This window comes from Podarcis vaucheri (assembly GCF_965113315.1).
Source record: "Podarcis vaucheri genome assembly, chromosome: 18".
In the NCBI taxonomy this organism is placed as follows: domain Eukaryota; kingdom Metazoa; phylum Chordata; class Lepidosauria; order Squamata; family Lacertidae; genus Podarcis; species Podarcis vaucheri.
The window spans coordinates 12,652,926-12,664,656 of record NC_138756.1 but is presented as its reverse complement, the minus strand read 5'-3'; the positions used below and the strand labels follow the sequence as shown (position 1 = coordinate 12,664,656).

Genomic DNA, 11,731 nt, shown 5'->3' with positions numbered 1-11,731 from the left:
GTCTCGTACGGGGATCGAATCCACAACCTTGGCATTATCGGGCAAGACTTAAATAGGCCACCCTTTGGGTGCTTTTAGGTTCTTAGGATTCCTCAATGGAGCCTCCATGGTGGAGCCAGTCTACCTTAGAAAGTGGGAAAGGGCTCTACTCTCGCCTCCTGCTTCGAAGGAGGGGCTTCTTTCCATTTGGGGTGTCTGGTGAGGACAGGAGGCTGGGCTAGGGACCTTTCCAGCACCTTGGACTTCCTTATGTCCATATGGAGCCTCCAGGAGCAATGGCAGTCTACCTTGATTTCTAGGTTCTATTGTGAGGGCGGCACACCTTTGGCCTGATCCAGAGGCAGCGCTCCTTTTCAAAAAGTTTTCTATTTGATTTCACGAGGAATAATATTCCTGCAAATATTGACATTTTGCACCCGATTCTCCAAATCTCGAGACTTCCCTCCTCCCCTCCGTGGATTCGTTAAGAAAGTTTCCCAACTCCATAGGACAAGTCCATCTCGTCTACAGTCCTCCGTTAAATTCAAAGTCTTATGTATTGTGGCAGGAGCTGTTTGAAGCCTCCGAAAGAGTTCAAGTGTTCTTTCAAATGCAATCTCTATTTGTACCAGTGCTGGATTTATGAATAAGGTAAACAAGCTCTAGTTTAGGGCCCCACTCTCTTGGGGGCCCCCCAAAAAAAATTAAAGGGAAAAAACAACAACTGGATGTACATTTCCAAAATGAACAAATGAAATAAAACAGTGTTTTGTGTTGCGTAGGCTCCTCTGGTGTAAGTCCTGGGCCCCGCCTGCTCCCTAAAATATCCCTGGCTCGATCCTTTCTATATATAGGGTGCCGACATTCTGCTCTTTATCATTCTTAGTAGTTTGCATCACATATTTACACCTCTGATTATTTCATGTTATAGCAAGCTTCGACAGACTAGATGAGGAGTCTTTGTCTATTGTGTTTCCAAAGGAACTTTTGTTCTTGCCAAACGCCAGCGTGTTTGCATTGTTCTGTTTGTTGCGAATAAAAAAACCATTTTAAGTTAGGGATTCATCATTATTTCCCTACTAATATGCCTCTTCTTAATTGTATTTCAGTTCAACCATTACATATTTTGTGATGTGCAAATGGCTTGGGATACCTGTTCGCTCCATCAGTGACCATATAGCATATATTCAGCACACACAAAACAGTGATAATTTGTTGTTGACAAAGGACACCTGGATATATAAAAGGCCCCATTATCTTCAGGAGCTGAGGGCCGCATCAAACCTCAATCGGCCCTGATTTGTCCCATTCTCTGTTGAGGTTTTGATCCTCCCGATTTCCCCTTGCCATCTCTTGCATAGTCCAATAATTTCGTCTACCCTCGTATCTTATCATCTTTCCAGCATCTTTGCAGCTGCTGTAGCAAAAACAGGAACAGTCTTTTGTTTTCCTTCGGGGTCTCTGCACCTCCAATTCCTTAAAAAAACCCTGGCTTTGTAACAAATGTGATTTTTAAAACATTTTTCCCAAGCCGTTTTATATCATCTCAAGTCCGGAGAGGTGGGGGAATTGGCGTTAGGGAGAAGCCTGCTGGGCCTTTCTCCCAAAACGGCCACCAGAGGCCACTGGTGAGCTACGGCGGAGGAAACAGGCTGTACCAATTGCCCTCCCCATCTTGTGTGTCCAACCCCCTTGGCTGTGTTTGCATGTGCGTTTGTTTGTGTGTGTTACACAGACAACCTTGCAAGCGACTGAATCGCCTTGGGCAAAGGTCTTCTCCATATTCTCCCCAGCCCTGATTTAAAAAATAAAATTATACTAATCACGGAACCCGTGGCCTCAAGCGACAATAAAGGAGATTTCGACTAGGACTAGCTAATCAGGGCAAAGTATGGTTTCCGACTGGGTGGCGTTGAGATTTTGGCACAGCGGAGGGTTGGGCTGGATGACCCTCGGGGAGCCCTTTCCAACTTCACGAAGTCCTAGAATCGTCAGGCTTGGAAGGGAAGCCAGGGTCATCTAGCCAATGGGGAGGCCGGATCCGACCCCATCGCCTTCTCAATCCGGCCCCCGGACGGTCCGGGAATCAGCGTGTTTTTACATGAGTAGAAGGTGTCCTTTTATTTCAAATGCATCTCTGGGTTATTTGTGGGGCATAGGAATTTGTTCATCCCCCCCCAATATAGTCCAGCCCTCCCACAAGGTCTGAGGGACAGTGGACCAGCCCCCTGCTGAAAAAGTCTGCTGACCCCTGGAGCCTAAGCTATAGCCTGTTTAGCTTATACGTAAATCTGGCACTGGCATAAATAGATAGAAAGATAGAAAGTTAGAAAGATAGATAGATAGATAGATAGATAGATAGACAGATAGGTAGATGATAGATAGATAGATAGATAGATAGACAGGTAGATGATAGATAGATAGATAGACAGATAGATAGACAGACAGGTAGATGATAGATAGATAGATAGATAGATAGATAGACAGACAGATAGATAGATAATATTTTGGAAATGTACATCCAGTGGTTTTTTCCCCCTTAACATTTTTTTGGGGGCCCCTAGAGAGTGGGGCCGTAAGCTACCTCGTTTAGCTTATTCGTAAATCCGGCGCTGCTTCTACGGTTCGGTGAGCTGTCTGGGTATTTGGGGAGGGGGCTGTGGCAAAGTCGCTCCCTTGTCCCCGATTCCCTGAGAGCCCCCCCCCCTGCCAGCACCCAAGGGTGCCTTGTGTGTCTGTGTGTACCAGGAATCGGGGGTGACGCTGAGGACATCCTTTGACCCTGATCGTCCCTGGCAGCCCCCCCAGGCTGCCGAACAGAGCCTGCTCAGCTGTCCGAACCCCAACATGGCAAAGCGAGGAAATCACTCCTGACATTTCAGACAATTTCGCTCCTTCCTTTGGGGAGGGAGGAAGGAAGAGGACGGGGGTATTTTTCTGCCGCGCTTTAAGCAATAACACGGGGCTAACAAAATATATATAACCTGTATCGTTTCACTGTTCTTCAAGAGAGAATCTATGATGGAGATGCAAGTGGTAAAATAAATCACTTTTGTAGGAGCAAAATTAGAGAGTCTGTCAATATCACAGAGGCAAAACAAATCTTCAGTGGTCGCGATCCTGTAATCGTGAGATAAGAGAAGCTCCGAGCGTAGCAATTCTTAAACAGAGAATACGTAATAGAATCAGGGTGGATAAAAATCTATTATTATTATTATTATTATTATTATTATTATTATTATTATTATTATTATTTTAAATGGATTTTTTTTATTTAAATCAGATTTTTAAAATAAAATGCTTTTGGAGGAAAAACCTTTCTAAAGATTTTCTGTTTAAGTTATGTTATAGTCCAAAGTCTATTCATCAGGAAATAAGGATTTGCTTTAAGTTTTTCATGTATGCTAAAACTCAGTCTAAGGTTGTTTTTTTTTAAAAAAAAACGTTTAACCACATCAGTTAGCAAACATGGATACATGAATGTTATTGTTTTAGTTAAATGAATTGTTTAAATTGTTATTAAGGAAACGATTCTTTTTCTCCTTCCAATCAAGTACAGCAGAAAGGTTGCCCCAGTATAAACAGTTAACTTATTAAACCTCACCATTTATTTCTATGTAGTATAACCAAATCAGTAATGTTTGATATAACTGTAAAAACTGCTCTGAAAATTTGTCATTCCAAAAACGAAACCTTCGTCTGGTTGTAAATATGAAGATTATACCGGCAAGAAAAGAATCCGATTTAAATTTTTTAAAAATCCGATTTAAATTTTAAGTAAAAAATAATATTCTGAATTTTTGGATATATATATATATATATATATATATATATATATATATATATATATATATATGCTTTCGTAGATTTTCACGGGTACAGGAATGCAGGTTTTGGTGTCTTCGGGTGTCTTCCCGTGTAAGAGTCGGGGTGTCTGTGCGACGTTTCGACGAGGTCTCACTCGTCATCTTCAGGCTGGTGCTTTCGGCTTCTTGTTACTGGAACAGAGCAGAGTCTGGTGTTTGAGTTCCTATAAATACTGTTGAGGGGTGTGGTGTATAGCCTCCAACGTTCTGGGCAGAGAGGAAGTTCCTAGATTAGTGTGCCTTTTCTTCTTTTGTTCCTTAATTACTTGAGGGATATCTTGAGTGATTTCATGAGTGATATTCTGAATACCACTGGGTGGGTCATTAAGTGTAGATTAGTTGCTAAAGCTTTCGTGTCTTGACCTCTTGAGCTTGTGAAGAGTTTTTCTGAGAAGATGGCTGTGCTGCATTTAGTTGTGCTCTGGCTTGGCTTTGTGTATAGGGGCGAGCTGTGGTTTTGTGCCTTGTGCCAGCCAGATCTGTGTAGGGATTGCAGGGGGGTGCAGCATCCGGAGGTGCCACTATAGTTTGGCTACTGGATGGAGTCTGTAATATGTCTGTGGAGAGGGTCTGGGTTTGGGTCTGGTGTGGTTGATTGGTGACGGCGTTCTGTGTGCCTCTGGTTCTGGTGTCGGTTTTTGTGGGGAGGGCTAATTTCCAGATGTCTGGCAGGCGGGACGTGTCGTCACGCTTGTTCATGTTGTGAGGGTGTTTCTCTATCTCGATGGCTTCCATGATTATTCTCTTGTGGTGATGTTCCATGTTAAAGAGCAATTTGGAATCTGCAAAATTAATTTCGTGTCCTGTTTCTTTCATGTGTTGGAAAAGAGAGGAAGTTTTTTCTTCTTTTTTGACGGCATTCTTGTGTTCTGCGATACGTGCATTTATTCGTCTGTTTGTTTGTCCAATGTACGTGGCTGGGCAGACTTTGCAGGGTATTTCATAGACCCCTTGGTTTTCCAGCTGGATTTTGTCTTTTGGGTTTCTGAGGATATTGGCTATTTTTTGGTTGGTGCAGAAGGCTGTTTTGATATTGTGTTTATGGAGGATTTTGCTGATTTTGTCTGTAGTGCCCTTGATATAAGGAAGGAGGGCCATGCCATTGTTTTCTTCTGTGTCTTGGTTTTTGGGGGGTGTTTCTTTTTGGATTAGCTTCGTAACCCTGTTTTTCTGGTATCCATTGGCGATTAACACATTTGAGAGATTCTGTAACTCAGTTGTCAAGTGGTCTTTGTCAGCCAGGCGTTTGGTTCTGGAGATGAGAGTCTTGGCTACGGAGTTTATTTGTGCAGGGTGGTGGTGTGATTGTGCATGTAAGTAGCGGTTGGTGTGTGTTTTTTTCCGGTAGATAGTGTGTCCTAGGGAGCCATCAGGTTTTTTGTAGATTAGGACGTCAAGAAAGGGGAGTTGGTTGTTGTCTTCTATTTCCATAGTGAATTGTATTTTGGGGTGTAGGCTGTTGAGATGTGTGAGGAAGCTATCTAGTTTTTAGGACACGAAACAGGACACGAAATTATCTAGAAACAGGACACGAAATTAATTTTGCAGATTCCAAATTGCTCTTTAACATGGAACATCACCACAAGAGAATAATCATGGAAGCCATCGAGATAGAGAAACACCCTCACAACATGAACAAGCGTGACGACACGTCCCGCCTGCCAGACATCTGGAAATTAGCCCTCCCCACAAAAACCGACACCAGAACCAGAGGCACACAGAACGCCGTCACCAATCAACCACACCAGACCCAAACCCAGACCCTCTCCACAGACATATTACAGACTCCATCCAGTAGCCAAACTATAGTGGCACCTCCGGATGCTGCACCCCCCTGCAATCCCTACACAGATCTGGCTGGCACAAGGCACAAAACCACAGCTCGCCCCTATACACGAAGCCAAGCCAGAGCACAACTAAATGCAGCACAGCCATCTTCTCAGAAAAACTCTTCACAAGCTCAAGAGGTCAAGACACGAAAGCTTTAGCAACTAATCTACACTTAATGACCCACCCAGTGGTATTCAGAATATCACTCATGAAATCACTCAAGATATCCCTCAAGTAATTAAGGAACAAAAGAAGAAAAGGCACACTAATCTAGGAACTTCCTCTCTGCCCAGAACGTTGGAGGCTATACACCACACCCCTCAACAGTATTTATAGGAACTCAAACACCAGACTCTGCTCTGTTCCAGTAACAAGAAGCCGAAAGCACCAGCCTGAAGATGACGAGTGAGACCTCGTCGAAACGTCGCACAGACACCCCGACTCTTACACGGGAAGACACCCGAAGACACCAAAACCTGCATTCCTGTACCCGTGAAAATCTACGAAAGCAAATATATATATATATATATATATATATATATATATATATATATATATATATATGAGATATTTGCTTTCGTAGATTTTCACGGGTACAGGAATGCAGGTTTTTCAGCTGGAAGGTTTCCTCCCCGTAGAGGTGAGATATTTGCTTTCGTAGATTTTCACGGGTACAGGAATGCAGGTTTAAATATATATATTTAAAACCATTGATTTTTATCCACCCTGCTTTGGAAGTGACAACACACCTCCTGCTCTTATCATCGATTCAACGACCTTTGCCCCACACCTGCTGGCAGCATTGCAGGGAAAGTGCGCCCTGCCCTCTGCACCCTGGGACAGTCGCTCTGCACGTGCTCAGGAGGCGGTGGCTGGGGGGGCAGAAGGCAGGGCCTTTGGTCCCGGGTGGGGTGAGAGAGAGAGAGACACGGAGCTCCGCAGTGTTTGCACTGGCCCTTTGCAGGTTTGCAAGCAGGGAGACTTCACCATAAATTCGCATTCTGCGTGAAAAAATTGTCCAGTAGCACCTTAGAAGCCAACTAAGTTTGTTCTGGGTTTAAGCTTTCGTGTGCATGCACACTTCTTCAGATACTAAGGTAAAGGGACCCCTGACCGTTAGGTCCAGTCGTGACCGACTCTGGGGTTGTGGCGCTCATCTCGCTTTATTGGCCAAGGGAGCCGGCATACAGCTTCCGGGTCATGTGGCCAGCATGACTAAGCCACTTCTGGCGAACCAGAGCAGCGCACGGAAATGCCGTTTACCTTCCCGCCGGAGTGCAACGGGAGCTCACCCCGTCATTGCGGGGATTCGAACCGCCAACCTTCTGATCGGCAAGTCCTAGGCTCTGTGGTTTAACCCACAGCGCCACCCATGTCCCCCAGTAGCACATTAGAGGCCAACTAAGTTTGTTCTGGCTATAAGCTTTCGTGTGCATGCACACTTCCTCAGATACTAATTTGTGTTTATTTGTGCTTCGTATTTGTAAAACCAATAATAATAATAAAAAACCTTAGAGGCATTGAGAGCAGAGTGCGGGAAACCAGTTTTTGGAAAGAAAATTGTATTAAATCTGTCTGAATCTGTGGCTGATTGGGTAAAATTTGGAAAACCGATTCGGAGAAAGAGAAAGAAACTCAAGGCGCCAGTCCTCATGCTTAGGCTAATTCAAACAAGGAGCTGCCTCCAAGCCAGTGTTGCCTGCACTGGCTGGCAGTTTCAAAGGTGAAGTTGAACTTGCCGAGCGAATTCTCTAACCACTGTGCCACAGCCCCCCATAAGACGGCATACTTCTCCCATCCTTGAATGCGCTGGGGCTCGAGGGGTCTGAGCGAGGCCGAAGGGGCGGCTGCAAAGTCCCGGCGGCCTCATCCTGACTGTCTTTCCCCCCTTTCCTTTTCCGCAGAAGGAGCTGAGCCTGCCGCGCCGTGGGAAAACGTGAGTGGGGGGCTGTGCCCCGCGTTTCGGGTTCTGCGTCACTCGGGCTTCTGCGGGCACCCAGATAGATGCCTCTGGAGGGCCCACAAGCTGGCCAGCCTGGCTCACTTTAGGGGTTTCCTGGTGCCAGAGTATTCCAATAATAGTAATAATAATAATAATAATAATAATAATAATAATAATAATAATAATAATTTATTATACCCCATGATACGGTCTGGAGTCTGTATCGTGATATCGGTTTCATGATTTTTTGGCCTGGTGATATATTTGCAAATCACGATATGTGTGTCTGATTTCTGGAAAAAAATCGCAATGTGGGGGAAACTGTGAAGCCCCAATAGCTCCATCCTTATACCAGACAGCGTGATATTTAGCTGGCGATACAGTGTGATGTTGAAAACCTACTCCATCCTTATTCAGACATCATGATATATCGATATATCGCAGTTTGGCTGGTGATACATCACAAAGTTGAAAACCAGATACAGTACTGCCCAGCCCTACAATCAATCAATCAATCAATCAATCAATGGGATATACAACCAGAAACAGTAGCTAGGCCTCTTTTCAAGAGCATTAGAGGGGGCTGGACTAGATGGCTCTGGTGGGCCCTTTCGGCTCTGCCGTTCTATGATTGTTATACATTTTCCGGACGCCCCAGGATCATATTATAAAGCAGCTGTGTTCTGTGTTCCAAACCAAGCCCTGGTGGCAGTTGTTTTCATTTTGTTTTCCTATGCAATAAAAAAAAAATTCGGCGCAAGCAAATTCCTGTTCCAAAAGTGTGGCCCGCAGAGAAAAGTTCGGGGACCCTCGAGAATGTCCCTAAGAGCCTTTCCCAGCCAATGGGGACTCAAGAGGCAGGACGGTGCCTCGCCCTCGAGAGCCTGCGAACCGGTGCCCCTTTGCCGTCTCATGTGGCAGGGAGTTCCACAGTTCAGCTCCCTGCGGCGGCGGCGGCTTTTTAGGCGATAGTTTCTCCCAACCTGTTTCCGTGTCGGAATTGCTTTGGAGATTGGTTCTGGTGCTTTTCTCGCTTGTGCATTCCCCGCAGAGTCGGGAACCCAGGAGAGCCTCCGCTGCTGCCAACCCGTGTGCGCACTACAGAGCTAGACGAACCTCCGTACTGTACATGTCTCTTGTCTCCGCCCAGGGCCCCGCCGCGACCAATTCACGGCCCTGGCACTGAAATTTGCGGGTGCCCGGCCCCTTGGTGGGGAATTTGGTGGGTGCTCGGGCACCCAGCGCCCCCGGGCGTTGGCACCTATGCGCCCGCCCCTCTTGAGAGCGGCGGCGCCCCGAGCCTTTTCCCTTGGAGAGGTCGGGTCCCCCCGCGGGGACGCGCGCCTTTCTCCAAAAACCTGGCGACCTGGCGCCTCGTTGCTTGCGCTTCTTTAATTCCTAGGGGGCGGCGGCGCGCGCTCCAAGCACCCCCACCCCAGGGCTTTTCTGTTCCTCCCAGTCCCTCTTCTCCCTCCCTCCCTCCGAGGTTGGGGGGGGGAGGAGGAGGGCCGGGTGGGCGGGCGAGCGAGCGAGCGCCGGGGGAAGCCGCGCCAGGCGAGCAGAGCGCGGCGGACGCGCCGTCGGGGCAGCGCGTTGCCACCGCCGTCGCCATGCAGGCGCGCCGTGCCAAGCTGAAGATCCCTTCGCTGACCTTGGTGGAGTGAGTTGGGGGGGGGCTCCTGGGCGCCCCCGCTGGGGGAGAGGGTGGGGAAAGTGGGGGAGAGGTTCCAGCGCCGGCAGGCAGCGACCCGGGGGCGCTTGGAGAGGCGCGCACGGCGGAGCGCTCGCTTGGCGCCGAAAGCTGGGCAGGGCTGTGGGGTTGGGGGTCTTTTTCTCTCTCGCGGCCCCTCTTTCTGCCTTCGGGGGATCCCTCTCCCCCCTCCCCTCTCCCCTCCTTCCATCCCGGGGTCTCCAATGACGCACGGCTCGGTTGCCAGGGAACCGGCTGCGGAGGGAGGGGGCGGCGGTGATTCCCCAAAAAGAGAGAATGGAAAAAGGGCTCTCCGTGGCTTCTCCCACTCCAAAGCGCGCCTCCGCCTCGGGGAAGGGTCCCGCAGAGCTCCTGCAGCCCACCCCGGGGCTGTGGCGCCCTCCGCAAACCTGCCAGGCGGGTCCCCCCCCACCCCACCCCCGACTGGCGAGAGGGTTGCCCGGGCGGCGCCGCTAAGCTGCCTGGGAGGAGCTTCGTGGCTCCGCTTTCCCCTGATTCAATTTTATTCCGATTAAAAAACACGCACGCAGCAGATGCGTGGCTGAGAGAACACCACCTGTTGAACCTCCGCCTGCCACGGGGAAGGAAAAGGCGTTTGGGGTCGGGGCGAGAGCGCCCGGGGCCTGGCAGTCTGGGGTTCGAGTCCGCTCCCCCCTGAAAATCACTGCGCGGCCTCTCTGAGCCTGACTTACCTCTCAGGGTTGTTGTGCCAGAAGAACCAGCCTCTCCACTTTTGAGCTCCAAAAAGCAGGGTATAAATGTAGCAGCGCCCCAGCCCCCAAGCTTGGGATGTTAAGAGGCCCTCTGGGCATGGGCAGAGTGCTCCCCGCCCCGGTCTCCCCAGATCTTACAAACCGGGGGGGGGGCTTTCCAAGATCTTGTCACCTGCGAGGAGCTTCATCTTTCCCCCTCTCCACCTAATACCCCATTGCCCCCCAACCGGTGTCGCTTAGGGCTTAGGGTGCCAAAGCAGCGCTACAGTTCCCTGCTTTGGGAATCGTAGCTCTGCGATGGGATATCCCTGGACATGTAAGGAGCTGTCGTCTCTAGATGGGGTGGGGTGGGGTGGCAATGCACTGGGTCCCTCTGATTCCCCCCAACTCATCTCCTGGCGGGGTGGGGTTGCGCCTCTGAGCCCTATTCACACCGCGGCCTCCTTCTCCTTGGCTCTCTTCCTTCTGCAGCCTCTCGCCCGGGAGCCAGAGTCCGACCCTCCTCAGCCCCCTGAGCCCTCTCAGCCCCCTGGCGTTGCACCCCTGGAGGTAAGAGACCCTAACCACGAGTGGGGAGATGTGTCCTTTCCGTGCAGTGGGAGGGAATATTATGTGCTGTTATGGGGTGCACCGCCACCCACGTCCGTGTTGCGAGGCGGGTGCCGAGGAAGCGCTTTCCCGATTGCTCCGTCGCTCTTGACAAAAAACAAAAAAGGGCAGCGTGGTGTCGTGGTTAGAACCACGGTTCAATTCCCTGCACTCTCTCTCACACCACAAACGCAGCCTGGGTTGTTTGTGCAGAGGAAACAGAGAGGGGAGGGGCAGGCGAAACACGTCGTCTTCTGCGCCGCTTCTGATTCCTAAAAAGGGAGCCTCCATGGACAGGACCGGTCTACCTGGTGGCAAAAAATAGGCAGTTCTTCCCCTGGTCTTGCTTGCAGGGGCCTTAGCTGCTTAGCCTCTGCAAGGACTGGGAGGGTGGGCTAAGATGTCCCCCCCCCTTTGGGCCCGATCCAGCAGGCTCTTGCGGTGTTCTCGTAAGCTAGCGGGAGAGGTCTGATGCGGCCCTCCGCTCCTGAAGGTAATGGGGTTCGAATCCCCGCAATGACGGGGTGAGCTCCCGTTGCTCGGTCCCTGCTCCTGCCAACCTAGCAGTTTCAAAGCACGTCAAAGTGCAAGTAGATCAATAGGTACCGCTCCGGCGGGAAGGCAAACGGCGTTTCCGTGCGCTGCTCTGGTTCACCAGAAGCAGCTTAGTCCTGCTGGTCACATGACCTGGAAGCTGTACGCCAGCAAAGCGAGATGAGCATCGCAACCCCAGAGTCTGCCATGACTGGACCTAATGGTCAGGGGCCCCTTTACCTTTTAGGTATCTCAAGCCATTTGCACATCTTGCCCTGCAACAAGTCCATCCAGAATGTTGGCACCCTATATATAGAAAGGAGCAAAGAAGGGATATTTTAGGGAGCAGACGGGGCCCATGACTTACACCCGAGGAGCCGACACAACGCAAAACACAGTTGCTGGATGTAGGTTTTATTTTATTTGTTTATTATCTTATATTCATGTACATCCAGGTTTCCCCCCCTTTAATTTTTCTGGGGGGCCCCAAGAGAGTGGGACCCTAAGCTAGAGCTTGTTGAGCTTAGACGTGAATCCGGCACTGGCGGGAGTTGTAGCTCATCAGCAC

At 49.4% G+C, this 11,731-nt stretch overlaps 1 protein-coding gene across 6 annotated transcripts in view; it reads left to right on the top strand.

Moving 5' to 3' along the window:
• The window catches only part of MAST3 (microtubule associated serine/threonine kinase 3), a 55,968-nt gene that overhangs the window by 1,189 nt on the left and 43,048 nt on the right, over window positions 1-11,731 (top strand). For 2 of the 6 annotated variants that reach the window (XM_082206235.1, XM_082206237.1), the window contains exons 2-3: window positions 7,580-7,611; window positions 10,513-10,590. In XM_082206235.1, the coding sequence (XP_082062361.1) occupies window positions 7,580-7,611; window positions 10,513-10,590 (110 nt within the window). Of the gene's footprint in view, window positions 1-7,579; window positions 7,612-9,166; window positions 9,278-10,512; window positions 10,591-11,731 lie in introns of those variants that run through there. The other 4 variants (XM_082206238.1, XM_082206236.1, XM_082206241.1 and 1 more) reach the window with 2 other exon arrangements.